This window comes from Prorops nasuta, unplaced genomic scaffold (assembly GCF_024137725.1).
Source record: "Prorops nasuta isolate Cenicafe-Biocafe unplaced genomic scaffold, Cenicafe_Pnas_1.2 PNAS00060, whole genome shotgun sequence".
NCBI classification, from domain to species: Eukaryota; Metazoa; Arthropoda; class Insecta; order Hymenoptera; family Bethylidae; genus Prorops; species Prorops nasuta.
This window is the reverse complement of record NW_027116857.1, coordinates 25,610-44,177: the sequence shown is the minus strand read 5'-3', so window position 1 is coordinate 44,177 and position 18,568 is coordinate 25,610. Positions and strand designations below refer to the sequence as shown.

Below are 18,568 nucleotides of genomic sequence, written 5' to 3'. Positions count from 1 at the left end.
GTGTTATTACTCTTGCATTCCACGTCCTTTTAATAAAATCCTTTCAGCAATTTTTCGATCGTCCTTGTTGCAATAGTTGTGTCAAAATAAATCGTACTCGGGACTTTTTTCTTTTTGCTTGACCTTTATTTCTTGGCTAATCTTGAGTAACAGAAGCGATTAAAAAAAAAACAAACAAAATATGGGAATTCCGCTTTATCGAGTTTTATTCACAGCTGCCGTCTCTTTATACCAGGGCTTGGAAATTTTTACACGCTTTAGCTGTTTACTGTAGTTACCAATAGGAAATCTCTATTAGTGAATATTGTAAACAGTTAAAATGTGCAAATAATTCCAAGCCCTGCTTTATACATTGCTTACCGAGAGTCGTCTTTAATGCCATTATCAAGATTAATTTAAACTCTCGAGTAATTTACATTACTTTTTTCATTTTTCTATCAATATAATCTGTGAATTATTAGCCAAACCGAACGTGTAAAGAAGAAGCAAAAAAGAAGCGAATGTAGAGGACTTTCAGAGTAAGACTGAATGTATCAGTTATACGATCGTAAAATTTCCTGACGAAACAGATTGTAATGGTACAGACAAGGGGTCATCGTGTTTAACCTACGAAACAATTTTATTAGTCGAGAGATTGGGACAAAAGTATCAAATCCATTGAATCATGTAAATGGAAATAACCGTGTACCATATTAGTAGTTAGATATAATAATGAAAATACACAGGGACCATCAGATAAAATAGATCAGACCGAAAAGCGTTTAAAAATGCGATGTTGAACAATCGTCAAGCGCTTGATTGTTAACAGAGAAAGAGGAAGAAGAATGAATGAATCTCTTTCTCTCTGCCTCCGTTCTTCCACCTCCCCCACACCTCAAATTCATCTATCTATTAAACAACTGGTGACAAGTGAGTGAGAAAAGTGTGCTGCTTTTCACTCACTCCCTCTTTTGCCATCAGCTATTTAACAGACAAATTAATTCGAGGTGAGGGAAAGGAGGAACAACCAGAGGCAAAGAGACAGAAATTCATTCATTCTTTTTCCTCTTTCCGCTAACGATCAATCACATGCCGATTGTTGGCCACCTCCTCATTTTTACAAGTTTTTCATCGTAATCTATTTTATCTATAGGAGTTCCCATGCAATGTGAAGAGCCTGAAAAAGAAAGTCTGCCTAACACCGAAAGCCATAAATGCCTAGCCGATACGCAAAACTAAACGGGCCTACCTATTTCGGAAAACTAAAGCTGAAAGAAAATACGCACGCAAAATATATACAGTCGGAATCGCGAACATGGAAAACATGTAAATAAAAAAATAACAAAATGATTTTAATCAAAAGAGGAGAGACTAGAACCTACTTGTAGGTTTTCTGTCATCCTTTGGTTAATGAACAAAATTTCCACAGTTTTACCCGTGGGACTCACTCGTTCGGCGAAATTCCACCGGTGATTCGTCTGTAGGATGACGATGGGGATGGCCATGATGCTGGAGACCAAGGCAGCGATGATCATGTTGAAAAAAATCACTCGCGAAAAATTCATTTTAAAATGGTACTTTCGAACGCGAAATTTAAAAACTACTATGTACCATATATATATATATATATATAGCACTAAGCGACGCGAATTTTGAAAGATACTGCGCGGCACGGGTATTCAAAATTTCACTACGCGGGGCGCGGATGTTTAAACTGTCACGGTTCAACGCGGATTTCCGGTGCGCGCACTAAAACCTCGAAGCGAGGTCACTCATCGCTAAAACAAGGGGAGAAAAAGGTCATGTTATTAAATAAATTCTAATTCAAGTAATTTCACCTTATTATCTCGCTTAAAAATGAAAACAATGTTACTTACAGAGCAGGTTATGAGAGTCCTTGGGGATTTTGTCCTCGACGCCCTTGACCGCTGCACCAGAACACTGCACAGACACAATACTCGCGTCGCGCACTTTGAATGCTTTTAAATTCTTCGGCAATTAGATGATTTTATTCGTGGGCAAACACTTTTAGCTTTATCGCACGATGCATTTCAATATTATATTTAATTTTAAAAAATGGAGAAATTATCAATTTAGAAAACTGTCAAATTCAGATAAAATTATTTTTATATAATATTGAAATTGCACGCGTGTGATAAAAGAACAGAACTAAATTATTATTAATCGCGGATAATTAAATTATTGTCAGTGATTGCGAAAAATTAAAAAACGCGACGCGCGATTCACTGACAACCCGTCCGCGGAATTTTGGAAACTGAACTGCTACTGGCGGAAGACAATGGGACCATCAGGCGCGGGGACCGCTGATTGGTCAGCTTATCGAACAATCGCATCTGATTGGTTGCAAATTAGGATTGCCTTAATTAAGCGCGCTGCGTAGCAAGCTGAGACCAATCAGCGTTCCCCGTTTCGAATGGTCCCATTGTCTATGTACCGTCAATGATAATTCAGGATTCGAAATTCCACGTGCGTTCAATCTTTTTAAATGAAACATTATATCAATTGGAATGCTCGTATGATAAAACTAAAGATATTTGCCTACGAATAAAATTGTCTAATTGTCGAAAAATTTTAAAACATTTTCACTGCGTGGCGAGTTTTTTTTGTTTTTATGCTTGCAGCGGTCAAGGACAACAGCCTCAAGGACTCTCGTAGTCTATATATGCTATACACTGTTTTTATTTTTAAGCCAGAATAAAAAGGATGAAATGAATTTGATAAAAATCCTCTTTCTTTCTTTGTTGTGATGAGCGACCTCGCTTTAAAGTGTAGTTGCGCGCATCGAAAATTCGCGTCGAGAACCAAGACATTTAAAAAACCCGCGTCGCGTACTGCCGTATCAGACTAAATTTTTCGCCAGTGATTCTCTTCGACATCTTCATCGCCGGCATCAAGGCGATCCCTCTATAAAATGATACAATATTGGCGAATGATTAAAAAAAAAAAAAATAGATTTCACGCGGGTGTAAAAAATATTTTAAAAAGCGCTTTATAATAAATACTTGGCTCAAGATTAAATTGTAAAATGTTTTAAATCTGCATAATTATTTGTCCTCACTGATAAAGAAGACACGCTATTGATAAAAATAGGCGTATCACGGACAAACTGCAACAAATATTGAACACGCATTTTTTCTGATAACTATGCCAAGATCGTTGAATTTAAATAGAAAATAAATCACCAGGTTCAAGGAAAGTGCTGGGCATAAGGAATCTGAAACACAAATCACTGCTGTGTTGAATAAATAATTATTAATTGAACTATGGAAAAAATGGCACATTTATTATATTATTGGTGATAATTATATTACTAGTGATAATTATACATATTTTTTACACATTCTTTCTTTTCGTATCTGTATAATTATATTCATCTCTCGCTTTCTCAATGTTAATCATAGCATCCTTTAAGACGTACGCAGGGTCGGAACGGTTGATCCAATGTAATGAAATGACTCTTGATTCGTATTATTGTTGTTAATCAACAAAACAACGTGTTTTTTCCGTAGACAAAATTTAACGTTTCGTTTCAAAATTGACCATTTCGAATAACTGAATAATATTTTACTTGCGATGAAACAGTGACAAAGAATCTCATTGAAATAGATTGGGAAAATATTGATACTGGAGGCTACAACTTTGATAGCACTGATGCGCATGATGTTAATTGATGATGAAATTAAATTATGTATTTTTGATCAGCCATTTTCAACTCTGTTTGCCCATTTAACCTTGATTTTGACTATCTAAAGACTATTGACAAGTGCCTAGCTTATGATAGACTGGCTTACAGGCTATTTATTGTCGTTATTATTTTACATGATTACCTTCGCGAGTACAAGTTGTGTGATTTCGTATGCTTAAGGGCTTGAATGTCAATTCTTTAATATTTCATATCTAAAACTATCAGGAACTGAGCTGATCAGCCTCACAAATTTTAATCAACTTTACACTCGAATAAATTATTAATGGGCTCTGCTCTCTCTCTCTCTCTCTCTCTCTCTCTCTCTCTCTTTCTTACTAGTAGTTTTACCGATGGAAAGCAATCTTTTAACTTTATATTTTTAACCCCTTACTTTACTAGAGTGTCTAAATGAGAAAACTTAAATTTATGAAATTGAGATAATGCTCCTCTATTATTTATAAAAAATTTGCAGTGAAACGTATTTGTACAATATTGTAATTGAAAAGTTCAAGTGCCTTTAAGGTAAGAAGCTGAGTGGAGTCGAGCTGACTTGACTCGTCGGTCTATAAATGGAGATGTATTTTGATATTAACAATTTTAATAATCATATTAAAATCATCGTTGTTTTTCCAAGAAACTCTGAAAATTTACAGTGTCTACATTTACAAGCATTACTTCGTATTTTCTCCCTCATTATGAACAATAGCAACATGTCGTTCGGGATATGATGTACGATTTACGTAATTACAGTAATTTTGTTTTAGTTGCAGATGTAGCGAGGTCACCCGAGTCCTTCTGACAAGATTTCTCCTTAATCCTGATTCGCAATAAGGAAAAATTTGAAACAAAAAAATTCTTTTTCATCTCGAGCGAGTCACGATTGAAAGTTCATTTGACTCGTATAAATCGTCTCATTTATCCGAAAAAATAGTTTTTTTTTTTTTAATCAATCAAGAATTCTTAAAATTAATTAATCACTACTCGTTATCAACTAAACAGCACCAATAGATAATTATCCGTCGATTAAAATATTTCGTGAGATTGAAGACTTAAAAAGGACTGAAATTGAGCAAACGTTGATATATCGTAATGTGGTAAACTTGTGGCTTTATATCCGGTTGCATAATTATTGTATTTGAGTACATCGTTGATCGGAACTCGATACACGTTAACGATAAGGTCAACCGGGGAGATGTGGCTCAAGACTCTATTAATCATTTTCAAGCATCTCAGAATTGATCGGTTGAATTTTTGTTGCATTAATTAAGAATCATATTAGGGCACTTCTGATATGATTAAGAAATTGCCTTTAGTTGAATCTTTATCTGCAGATCGACGTAAATAATTATACACACTATGTATTACAACTTGAGATTGGTTCAAGAGCGGTTAAGAATAAATATATACATATAAAAATTTAGATTTTCGCTTTGCACACGTGTCGTTTATGAAAATTAATATCGAGAGAAATCTGGCCACGCAATTTGGAAATAAACTTCGTAGATGCGACATTGGCACTGAACTGATTCACGATTTAGTAGTATAAGATAAAATCACTGAATATTTTTGCCTTTGCGATTTACCTCGGTTTTGCGCAGGCTTACGTGTCTTCCGACCATGCTCTCGAAGAACCCTCGGTATTCGCAAGCTCGTAAGTTTCTTATTGAATAAATGAGGAGGCACGCGTAGAGTGTGCATTAAATGTAAATACGTAATTACCATCGATCAACGATGCCTCGTATCAATAACAAATTATCGTACAATTCAATGATTTTAAATATTACGAAAATGCAAAGTTACTTGGTATTCCACTTGTAAAACTATCGCGAAAGATGAATCGTCGTACGACGTAATGTCATAATTTTATGTGATAAAATTGATAATATTAGAGAGGTCCGTAGAAAAAAAGAAACTTCAAGAACTTAGGATAGAATTAAAAAGTATATCTATTTAAAAATAAATCAATAAAAAATAATCACACTTTTCATTTATAGTTGCACTTTCGTCATAAACTATTATTCATTGCATAGTCAAAGTATAACGAGCATAAAGACTAATTGAAGTCTGCACGTAAAAATTTGTGCGCTGTCTCGGTGCTTTTGAAGAAAAATATAGCTATGTTTTTGTACGGGAAAGGGAATTATGGAAAATGAAAGAGAAGCGAAGAACGAAGAGTAAAGCAAAGACGAAAAGAGTTGAAAAGAATATAGAGCGAGTAGATAAAGAGAGTAAACACGAGCAATCAACTCGTTTCGTTGATTTTTTCAATAAAATTTATTTAAGAATCTAAATAAATTAAAATACATGGCAACTGGGTACACATTCGTTGAGCTATATTTTTGTTCAAAAACAAAAATGTCCCTTCTCTCACGAAAGATCTCCTCGGCGGTAATTAATTGGTAATAATAATTAATAATAATTAATAATAATAATTATGATCGTGACAATAATAATCATCGTAATGATAATAATAATAATCATTATAATTAGGTAATTGGTTAGGCATGCGTCATTGCTGTATATATACAATTATGCGCGAGATATGTTTGAACTTTTGTGTTCGATGGGTAGGTGATTTTATCTAGCCTTTTTTCTATAGCCTTTACTACCTCGCCCCTCTTTTTATTTCGTTTCTTCTCTCTGCTTAATTACTTATTATCATAAGCAATAAAAGAGTTTAGATCATGCCCTAGTTAAGAGCTAAATGAAATATTCCCTTCTTTCCCTTTGCGCAATGCAAATCGTTTTAGTTGTGTCCGAAGTAATTTAACAGCACATTGAAAGCTTCGTATTAGAATGCGGAAAAGAAAATTACATTTCTACCATCTTTACGTTTGTTCGGCCAACTAGTTCTTGCACATCTCCTCTCATTACGTGTTTTTACACTAACCGAATACATGGTTGCGCTTACGCTACATATAATCGTTTACATAGTACGTTGAGTGGTTGAACCAACTTTTGTATCAATAAGGACAAAACGTTAGAATCAGAGGTAACACACAAAAGCGACAGTTTTACTTGCAACAGATCTTGGTCAAATCGTTTATAACCGGCGTCAAAAAACATTGTCTCCATATATATTTAATATCAGACGATAGGAGCTTCGGAGAACCCGTTTAAAAGAGAGAACCAAAATATAAATAAAATAAACAAATAATGTCGCTTCAGAGCGTTTACCCGGATTGTTCTAATATTCGTATAAATGAGAAATATTGTTTACCAGAGCAGTCAAAACCGAACGATGTTATGTGTGCTTTATCACGAGAAGGAAACCTTGATCTTGCAGCTTTCTCTTCAGACTCCAATTTCATATAAATTTTACTTAAAACAATCTTACATTACATAAAACATTCATTAAAATATTCAATCTTAAAAATTTTATATACATTATACTCTATAATAATCATTGCATTTCAATAATATCCTATATACATATGAATACAATGCATATAGTAATATTATACGATTATGATTATATATTGCTTGTCATGATTATTATAGAATCATCTCTTAATTTCTAATATATACTCTTTTGGTCGGAACATAGAAAATTAAGTGTGTGGTCTTAATTTTATAATATAAAAATAATTCAAGAGAGATTCCATAATGAAATCTGAGAAAAAATATCTTAATAAATGAATTTAACTAAGTTTCAGTATACGCGTTAAGTTTTAAAACGATAGAGCTGAACAGCTGTGTACGTACATTTGTCACAAATGTTGTTTTTCGAACAACCTCGTGCAAGTTTAAAAGTAATTTCTTTCTTACACCTCCCGACAACAACTCACATTGCCTAAAATATCACCGTAATATATAAGAGAAAAGCATCCACAGGTGATTAGAATCTCTCATTCACCATTCTTAAATTTTTAGTGTCTCACTAATTAATGACGGAAACGTTAACATTAGAATTATAGAGAGTGAATGAAAAATGGTAAATTGATAGGTCTCTAAAAAGATTAGAAACAAAATCTACTATAATAGAAAGAGTCTCGAAAAAGGATCGTGAGAGTGAAACGTAAAACGATTCGTATTGTCATAAAAAAAATGTATATATTATTCAGCTAAGGAAGTAAAGCATGATCTAAAATCGATTATTTCAATGGCCTTTTAAGTAATTTAAATAAGTAATTAATAAGTAATGCAGTAAGAAGTTTTTTTTTAAGTAAATTTGGTTTGGCTAGTCTTTCGTTTTAAATATGAGTCAGGGGATTACTGGTAGCGGGGCTCGATCATTAATAATAAAACCTCGATCTACATTTTTATATCTCGAAAGAGAGGAACCATATTCCTTTGTCTTCTCGCTATTTATAAAAATAATTTGAAGCCGCCTTAATGGGGTAGATGCCTCTTAAAACCACCATCTGTGCTCTATCCATGGCTGCATTTACGTACATAAATATACATACACATTCAATAATCGTAAAGAAACGAAATGAATGTTCACCGTTGTGCAAGTCGAAGACTACGCATATGTGTTGTACGTAGAGAACTATCTTGGAACTCTCTTCACAGTTCTCATTAGTAGAATGAAACTAAACAATAGACGTGGGTAGTTTGAAATTTCTCTCGATGAATTTCTTCTTCTTCTTCTTCTTCTTCTTCTTCTTCTTCTTCCTCGCCGCATATGCTTCGTCGTCGCGTCCTCGAGTTACAGCTTTTGATATCTTATATCACATAATGGTTCCCGTGCCTTCAGAGCTACCTTAACTCATGAAAGTAGGAACGGAATTTCTTGTACGTGCATTTATGCGCGAGTCACTCGTGTGGACTTGTCAATTTTAAGACGTATCTACCCCTTAACACATGATGGCACCGCCGCTGAGCCTCTGCTACTGCGGTTGCGATGGATTGTGCTGAAGGGAAGGTGGCGGACCCTGAAAATAAATGACTCGCTTGTAATCCAAGTTTATCTTTCATCCGATCGCGTTCGATTTCTCCTCCCTCTCTTTCACACAATTCCTTTGTAATTATATATTAAAATAATAACTTACAGGCATTGCGGGGAAAGGTGGCTGTGAATGCGCGTGCGGATGAGAATGAGGATGAGTTATGTGTGCTGCTAGGTGACCAGGCAATTTGGGTCCGTCCTCCGCCTTTTCCTCTTCTCTCCTCTTTAAACACGCTGCCTTTGGATTAAGGTTTCGCTCTAAACAAAAATCAATCCAAATAACAAATATTGTCGGACAGAGTGAGATGGTAAAATTATGACGACGATTCGGATATCATTTTACGTACCTCTAACTTGCTGTTCCAGTGTCATGATGACTTCGACAGCCATATTAAGGATACCAAGCTTGGTTTGAGGTTTGTCCGTTTTTAAATGCGTCATGCACATCCTTCCCAGCTCCTTCAAAGCCTCATTGATGTCCCTAATACGTATCCTGAAGGAAAAGATTATTTTTTTAAATATTGAATAAAGAGGAAGAGTCTTTCATCACAAGCTTACAGTATTCTTCATATTGATAATGAAACTTTATCACTTATTTATTCACTTTTATCATTACGGAATATTAATTAGCACATTATACAAATTTTTAATATATAAAGCTACTATAAACCTGTGCGAAGAAGAACTACAATTGATCCATTTAAATTGCTGTTGAAAAAAAAAACAAGAGTTTTCGTAGAAACAAGTAGTCAATAGCATGCAAAACTTTTTTCAGCTTTAACATGGATCAAAACTATGAATAGAAGAATTTAGAACAATTTTTAAACTAAATTCAAACACAAATTAATGGATATTTTACAAAGTGTCTTCTGCGAAATAGATCTGTACGATTATGAGAACGAATTATGGTAAAGGAAAAGGATTGCTTAATTTATATACAAAAAAAAAAAAGAAAAAAGAATTAAGTCACTGAAAGATTCAAAGCTGGGCTATCTCACAGCACTACATAGAATACGGGCCCCGAATGATTTCTGCTGAATACCGAACCACATTTGAATCGGAAGATGAGAAGCTTTTTTTTATATGCTCATCTTACCTTTCCCTAGCATTATTGGCTTGCCGCCTCTCTTTTTCCCTCTGTGCCTTAACGTCAGGATCATCGTCTTCATCCTCGGCGCTCGAACAACAGTTACGCAAAAACAACACTTGATTAATCACCTGAGGTAAGTTGCACATTTTATCCTAATCTCTAATAAATACTTTCAGCTACTTGACACTAACGAGATCAAAATGTCTTTCCAATATTTAAGTGTATTATATATTTCAAGGATAGCCTCTTTTTTACAAACATTTGTTGTTCGAGCGAATTACATAGATCGAGCTATCATCGTTGAGTTCGAGTAAGCTTAAATACTTTAAAAAGCTGAATTTGGCTTTGATAATGAACACACGCAATATTTCCCCTTTTTATTGTGGTTATGGACAGAGATTAAAAATCAACTAGGCCCGTATTCTTTGTAGCAAAAACAATTTGTTTGAAACTCTAATGAGTATCGAGGAATAATTGCAGTTTTACTAATGCTGATACCTAGAAAATTAAGAATTCACATAATTTTGTCCTTGCGAAGCTTTGAGCATCAACGTTTAAAGAAAATAAAGAAAAGACGAGAAGAGAAGAGAAGAGGAAAGAAAATTCACATATACATATAGGAAAGAGAATAATAAATTAAAACCGATTCTTTTTTGGTTGGAAAATGTTTTTTTCTATTTTCTCCTAAAAAAGAAATTAAATTTTGCAAGGATCAGACGTTAAAAATTATTTGAAAAATAATAAAATAATAAATAAATAAAGTGATAGAGATAGAGATAGAGAGAGAGAGAGAGAGAGAAAAGAAAATACTAAGCTTCCAAAAATCATTTAAGAGATCGAACCAAGGATGGTATTTAATGTAGGAAATAGAGGATTCGGGAGTTACTAAAAATACTTAAAATGCAACGTTTAGTAATGCAGAAAAAAGTGCTTTATAATCTAATAAAGGTAGCATGCCTAAACTCGAATCGCAGTGGAATTAAAATGAGACTGATTTTTGGGTACACAGGAGAGTAATCGATTTATATCTTGTCTCATCTCTGTCCATAACCAGCAACATTTTAATTTGTTTCGTTTCAAGCGGGGTCTTGTATGATACAATAGGGATATGAGGTGTCTGGAGTTTTGTATAATACAAGGGTAGGAGATACTTCTTTTTATTTTCTGCTTCTTGCATAAAACATCAAATTTTATCCAAATGCACAATAATTGTACTTTTTAACCGTGTAACAATTATTTTGATAAAAATTAGCGACAAATTTATCGAATTTAATGAAACGACGGAATAAGTGAAATGCAAACAATAAGCGAAAATGCTTCTCATTCCTGTTTAAATATCACTGGAAAACAGGTTTATTTGTTTCAAACTTACATATCTGCTTGTTCCGTATGATCAACAAAATTTGGTCAGGTTTCAAGAGGAGATGTGGATAAGATTTGAAGGAAGCTTGTACCAAAATGCAACAAAGTGCATATACTGCGTGTGTTCACTAACCTTTCACGCACGTTGTTGGCCTGGCGCCGTTCTTTTTCACGCACCGCTTTTGTGCCAGGATCGTCACAGTCCTCATCAGCGCTCGAACAACAGTTGTTTAAAGACATAGCAAGTTAGTTAAAGTCAATACATTTACCAAATACTAAACTATCCACCGAATATGTCCCCCATTTACATTCTTCTATATATATATATATATATATCAAAAACTCTTTACAGTTTAATTTTAATAAAAAGACAACGAGCAATCGAAATTAGACGCTCGTGTGTATATAATTCCAACAAAATTTTGTTAATCTATATTTCATTTGATTTAAAAAATCTATGAAAGAATTTCAAATTCAATTTACGCAACACCTATGAAACGATTAGTCAGGATACTTACTATCTACGCGATCTCTTCGTGCCCTTTCCCTGAGATGTTGAGTTGACTGTTGCTGCGCCGATAACCCCAGCCGCCGCTAATTCGCTGCTCGATGGTTTTGTCTCACCGCCACTACTGTCCGGTGGATCCTTTCTCTTTTCTAGAGAGATGTATTCTGCTCATTATTGATACAGTCAATTAAATTGTTCAAAAGAAATAACATAAGACTTGGACAGAGATTCGCGAAGCCTCGATTATTAAACAAACAAAAAACAACTACATCACACTCGAGTCTCGTTCGTGGATTGCACTGATGGTCGAGTGAAGGAGCTTAAACGACAAAACCGTAGCATTACAAAGGCATACGCCGATGCTTCATAAGGAAAATGACTTTCTCTTGGTCCGATTTTTGCAATGGCATAATACACAGCGTAACGCACTTACGGGTAAGCTACTGAATTTAAAATGAGAAACATTTGACTGACAAATCTAAGCTGTTCCAGATTGTATGCAAGTATGCAGGTAGAATGGGTTTCGCCAAAGATGGGGCGAGTGCTCTCGCTAAGCGAAGAAAAGAGTAGATTCCTGCGGCAAAGGACAAGAACGCAGCATTCACAGGCTGTTATAAAAGAAGAATGTTGCATTTCTCCGGTACTAGCCGAGTCGCCTAATCCGTACTGAAAATCCTTCCTTCCAAGTGTAGGTTCTCCATTGGCATAGCGGACGTAACGACTGGGTAGGAGAGACCGCTAGAGAGCGTAAGAGGGGGGAGAGCATAGGGAGAAGAATCAGGAATAATAGAGGCACGACGATACTAAGGACTTGGCGTGATTTATCTAATATTTCCTTATCGGGATGCAGCTTGCGGTGAAACACACCTGGGAGCTCCTTCTTCCCCCCCCCCCCTTTCGCGTTCCTATAGTTAAACTCGACATTCTTATAATTGGATTTTTTTTCCAACGTGTAATTTGTACTCTATCCGTATCGCATTGTTTCTCGTCGAGCAAATTGAAATCGGATCTCGAGTTTTCGAAGATGGAAGAACGATCGATGATGACCCATCGAGGGTATCATTTTTCAAGCCTCGATCGAAATGATCTTGGAGAATGACTAGTCAATTTCTTTTTTTTTTTTTTTGTTTTTTTTTTTTTCGTTTACAATGGAACGTATGTACAAAGCTCAACGTTCGACTCGACACAAAGCTCTGGTGGAGATAGCCAGTACGAGCAGGATACTTCCGGCTTTTAAATGGAAACGTTTTATGGATTCGTAATCGATTCATGACCAAAAGTCGAAGATAATTACTAATCGCGCTTGCTGTTCTCGGCAAAAGTCCTTGCAGCGGTTTTTTCCTCGCCATTTCCGTGTATAAATTCTCATTGCTCGACTCGCATTCACGGTAGTGACCTTCTGACAATCTGGAACTAAATCTGGATTGATTGCTCAAGACCTTCTTCATATTTCTCAATCAACACGAATGGCAATTGTCTGGTCGTTAAAATTTCCTTTGTCTCGCGTGTGCAATCCAATGCAGAAGAGGAGAACGATGATATCGAAGAGTCGTATTTATCCAATTGAAGAGAGAGAGAGGCTTCGTGAATTATCTCGATGCAGTTTTCCATTTTAAAAATGGAAAGCCTCGAGAGTCCTTTGAGGAACTTCTTGTGTCAACTTACTGGCATTCGTTACAGGTAGCCTCTCGATTTTGATCGAACCATCATTATCCGGCGTGGGCGTAAGCCCGGAGTACGTGCCTTGCGGTTGAGCTACCGTTACCGCAGGATGTGGACTCGTCTAAAAACAAAAATACAAATAAATAAATATCACATTGCAATACGAGGGAAAACAATTTCCAATAGTCTTTAGCTTTTAACTTAATTGAATAACTCGATGTTATTGTGCGAGTGAGAGAAGAATTTTACAGGATTGAATTTGAGAGAGAGAGAGAGAGAGAGAGAGAGACTTGTGAATTTTTACCAGATGATCCAGTTGCGGTGGTGATGTGTGGGAGTAGATGGAACCGTGCGGTCCAACAGGGCCGAGATGAAGAGCTATTTGACTCTCCGCATGATTCCTCAAAACATTTATGGCATCGTCCAGTCGTTCCTCCATTCGCGTTCCCTGTAGCAACAGAATACCCGAAATGCGACTCGATTACACATCTATTCTTTATCTATGAATTTTCTTCTTTCATCCGTATAGGAAATACCATCATAAGAGAAGATTTCATAAAAATGGTTAAAAATCCATGTAAACAGGATCAAAGGTCCTTTTATAATGGTATACCCTATTTCGAGGCTCTCGTAAACTTTCTCAAGACCTATCGTAGAGAGACTTTGGAAGAATTTACAGGAAAAAATGCGAATCTTTAGTCGTTATTCAAAGAAAGTTATCTTTATAGCTAGATACGTAGTTCTACTGAATATTCCAGTATACATATGTCAACAAGTACGGATAAAAGAACTCGACGTTTCGTTAGTAGCAAAAATCCATAAATATATATATGCTGTTTTGTATCGAGTTAAAACCAAGGTACGAATTACCCATAAATTGCAGTGATTCCGTGTGACGAACGATTAAAAGTACCGCTCTCTTCTTAACAATTAGCGATCAAGAATGCAAGCGATGACGGAATGTAAGGTAGAGAGTTAATAATAATGCGCAAATGAAAATAAGCTCGATAGTAGTGATTTTAGTATAAAAATTTGACGAATCGTTTCTTATCGTGGTACATGCTTAAAGAGTGTTAAGTGTACGATATAATGTTAAATTAAGTAGAAGTAGAAATAGAAATAGAAATAGAAATAGAAGAAGAAGGAGAAAAAACTGAAAATCGGCAATCCTCACCTCGGCGTGGTCGCGAAGGAAGCCGATGGCATCGTCTAGCCTCTGCTGTTCAGGCGCCGGCTTCACACACAACACCAACGCAATAACAAAACCAAAAAAAAAAAAACAACCAAGTCAACACAACGTTCACACAAACAAGGGAGGTGATGAACCAAACGTGTCGGATGAGAACGAGATGACGAGTAAAATCGTTAAAGGGGGAGGACGAGCGTAAAATGATCGGCAAACAAATTATAATTAATCGCTTGATGCGCGTGGAGGGGGAGGGGGAGGGGGAGAGACTGGAGTCGGACGAGAATTTGTTAAAATCTGTGGAGCTTGCGAAAGAGAGATAAAGAGGTAGATAGATGGATGGATAGCAAGAGTATACGCGCGTTCGTCCAAATCCAGTCTCTCTCTCTCTCTCTCTCTCTATCTCTGTCCCCAATCCCGACCCCACGCGCAATCGACGGATGCAGCGAAAGAGAAAAGAAAACGCTTGTTATTCTTCTAATGATCTCCAAGTCGAACGACAAACGTCGATATGTACAAAATGTTAACATTGGCAAGCATCGCATTTATAACTAGCGAAGAGAAAAATATAATTGTATAAAAAAATTACATGAGAATAAAGTAGCCGAGACGTTTGATCGATCAAGATACACAGATGAGAAACAGTCGAATCCTCCCCCGAGTGAAAATAAAAAATGGTGCGTGCGTGCAGCCATACGGATGATACATTTGATGGATCACCAAGGCTTATATTGCGTAAGATCAAAATGTCTCGAGATATAAGTGCAAATGAGTAAGAGAACTCGTGATTCGAACTACTCATGATGTTCTTGTTTTCTGCTTTTAAGCGTCCCATAAGGCTTTATTAAAAAATAAAGAAGTATAGTGGTGGTAGTGATTCATCTTTGCCAAGTGAGCCCTGGTAATGTTTTGCGTTCGTGACAAAACCGAATGGTCAAAGATGATGGAATGTCACTGGTGCAAGGTTCTGGCAAGGATCAATTGGGCTGTGAACCAGATAAGTTTGCAAAGCGTCGGCGATGCGTACCATGTGAATGGTGCCACGGTTGGGATCCGCCGTGAAATGTGGGGACACTGGTGCAGCACCAGGAGCCCAGCCTGGTGCTGATCCGGTTAATGGCGGTGGCGAGCTGACTGGGGTCGATGGGTTACTGCTATAACTCGATACTGATTGGTCCGTGGGGTAGATCTATATCGGGCAAAAACAATTACGTTCCTTTTATTAATACCATCAAAACTTTAATAATAATCATAATATAATATCAGAATCTCGCTAAACTTTGGATTCTGTCTTCAGGGATCGTGCGAAGAGAGCGATAGGATGATGACGTAGATGCGGCAGGAGTTTGCATGTTTCGACTTGCGAAACAATATATATGGTATAGAAAGAGAGAGAGAGAGAGAGAGAGAGAGGCAGTGACCTTAAAATTAGATTAAGGGGCTACGTACTCTGGTGCTTACAACGGATGCTAGAGTTTTTCCAAGGGTGTCGCCCGTCGAAGGCTGTTGGTTGGTGGTGGTCGCGGCATTCGGTGCGGATGGCGCCGTTGTAGGTTGGGCACCAGGACTGTGGCTGTATTGCAAGGAGGCCGGGGACGGTGCACCTTGGCCGTTGTTGGCCGCTACCGCGGCGCTGCCACGGAATGTCGACATCGGCGGCAAGGAGGCCGCACTGGTCACCGCCGATCCCAAAATCGGCGCCGCTGGTTCACCGTTCGGTGACATCGCCGAATACGCCTGAAATTCATCATCGATCCCATTAAAACGCGCGTATCATTGGCCGGGCGAAGCGTTTTGCCTTTGGATTCGATGTTTACCAACCCCCCCTCCCCCCCCCCCCCCAGCCAAAGCAAAACCCATGCTCTTCTCTATTTTTCAACTCCCCCCACTCCTCCAATTCACAGCAAACGCGCGAATAATCAAGGTATATCTTTGATATACGATACGCTTCTAGGGTGTAAGCGAGAGGCTTCCGAGATCGCTCGTAAAACGTCTAATTTTAAGCCGAGTTCAGCCACGGAGCTAAGTGTATTTATCAACAAATTCCGGATAATTTCCTCTCTATGTATGTATACGTGTACACGCGTAGGCTGCGCGATGCCTCGACACTGAAGCAACTCGGAAAGAGTCGAATCCAGTCTGAGCGAGTTTACACGGATTCGACAAATTGCTCGCTGGAGTCGCGTTCTTTCGTCGGAAACGCTTGTAAACATTGAAAGAAGACACGAGAGTCGTGTTTTTTTTTCTCGAAACTCGAGACTCTCAGCGTTCGATCGGACCAAGCTCTGTGAGAGAAGAGGGATTCACACATGTGTGTTTCACGCGGCCGATTAAAGTACTAAATTTGAAATGTTGAAAAGGGGAGCGTACCGAAGCAGCTAAGAAATTTATCGAAGCGCGGGCGAGGAGTTCCTCCCGCCATAGAGAGAGAGAGAGAGAGAGAGAGAGAGAGAGAGAGAGAGAGAGAGAGAGAGAGAGAGAGAGATGCGGTCAAGAGACCAACGCTTCTTGGAAGATGGGTCATTAAACGGGGCATCGTAAATGTTTAACCTTTGAGCGAAAAAGAAGCCTCGGTCCCGAGACCTTAAAATTTACCGTATCCTTCTCAACCCGTACGTACGTATACCCGTGCATCGAGACATTTCTACACATCTCAATGATATTTATTTATATTCGAGACAAAGGAGACTATGGTGAAACTATCGAGAGATTTCAGATATTATTGTATACAGAGAAAAATTTACCTTGTTCGAATGTTTTCTTGCTCTATTCCCTGGATTAGAGGGGGGGGGGGGGGGGGACCACGAGAGAGAAATATCTCGCGATTTGTACATATCGAGGATATTTATTTGTGATTCGCGAAACAAAGGAGAATATCGTGAAACGATCAGGATACTTCAGATATTTTTGTATGGGGAGGAAAATTGACTTTGTTGAAATGTTTGCTTGTTAGCTATTCGCTGTACGGGGAAGGGGGAGGGGGAGGGGAGAGATAAATGAAAATCATGGCTATATAGAGAGAGCGTCAGAGGGTTGGAGGTGGGAGGGGAATTCACGGGGGCCACGAGAGAGAAAGATTTCGTGGTAGCCGTGAACGGTGTAAATCAAACGAAGGCTGCACTTGACTAGAAACACGGAGTAGCGGGAGGGCTGATCTATATATAGCGGGTCGTGAGTCATTTGACGTTTCGCTGGTAAAGCGAGCGCGCTGTCAACAGTGTCTCTCAACCGCATTGACGAAGCGACGAGAGAAATCCTGTGTCGAGTGTCATCCGGGTGGTCCGAGAGCAAGCGACGCACCGCGAAAAGACTCCGACACAGCTGTTTTAATTCTCAAGGCAGAAAATTCGATCGGAAATTGGCCTATCGCGACTGTGGATCGCACGAACGCGAGTTACGCGTCGTTCAATAAGCACACAGTGGCCCAAAGATAAGTGGATGCTTAACGAGGCGTAAACTTTAAGTTGGTCCAACTCTTCGTTCGGTTCCTTTCGAGCTAATCGCGGTATTTGCTTATTACACGTTTTTATTCGGGTGCTGCTGTGGACTCTTTTTTGTTTCGCGATAAATTTATTATAATATTGCAAGGATTTATAAACTGTACAATTTGTTGACGATATACACAACTGTTTAAAATTCTTATGCTCGTTCGACAAAAGTTACGAGGGTTTGATATCAAGTTTTTAATCAATTTCAATAATCATGAGTATAATTATTTTTGTAATTTTATGGAAGAAGAAGAAATGGATTAAATTTCTCACAAATCTACCACTTCTTTTTGGAAGGATTTGGTAAGGCGGTTCAATGGGCTGGATTAATCCAGCCAATGAATGATGGATGAAACTTTTGGAATGAGAGGAGTTGCAGTAAAAAAAAAAAAAAAAAATAGAATTGATACTTTACCACTCGGAATCGACCCTTTTGTCGAGGCTCCCCCCTCATCAACCACGACTTACGCAACACCTTGTATACGCGTATATATATATATATATATATATATAAAACGCGTACGAAGAAAGATTTTCCTGAATAATCAGCAATTGTACAAACACGTGGATATGCATCTCGTTATCGAGAACAGGAAGAACGTTGTAAGAGCAAGGAGGAAAATTTGGTATTTATTTGAAAGCGTTGCGCGTCCTTCTCTCGAGATCTACATCCGTATCGATGAAACCGGCATATCT

General features: G+C 37.5%; 1 protein-coding gene across 3 annotated transcripts in view; it reads right to left on the bottom strand.

Annotated features, from left to right (window-relative positions):
• Positions 1-3,257: 3,257 nt before the first annotated feature.
• LOC136784552 (protein daughterless-like) overlaps positions 3,258-18,568 on the bottom strand; it is a 34,295-nt gene continuing 18,984 nt past the window's right edge. Inside the window, exons 4-13 of one of the 3 annotated variants that reach the window (XM_066745267.1) lie at positions 15,834-16,121; positions 15,412-15,573; positions 14,374-14,432; positions 13,503-13,656; positions 13,202-13,319; positions 11,547-11,700; positions 9,673-9,759; positions 8,924-9,069; positions 8,680-8,834; positions 3,258-8,562 (exon numbers count right to left, since the gene is read on the bottom strand). In XM_066745267.1, coding sequence (XP_066601364.1) covers positions 8,518-8,562; positions 8,680-8,834; positions 8,924-9,069; positions 9,673-9,759; positions 11,547-11,700; positions 13,202-13,319; positions 13,503-13,656; positions 14,374-14,432; positions 15,412-15,573; positions 15,834-16,121 — 1,368 coding nt within the window. In that variant the 3' untranslated portion in view covers positions 3,258-8,517. Of the gene's footprint in view, positions 8,563-8,679; positions 8,835-8,923; positions 9,070-9,672; positions 9,760-11,161; positions 11,252-11,546; positions 11,701-13,201; positions 13,320-13,502; positions 13,657-14,373; positions 14,433-15,411; positions 15,574-15,833; positions 16,122-18,568 lie in introns of all 3 variants that reach the window. The other 2 variants (XM_066745265.1, XM_066745266.1) reach the window with 2 other exon arrangements.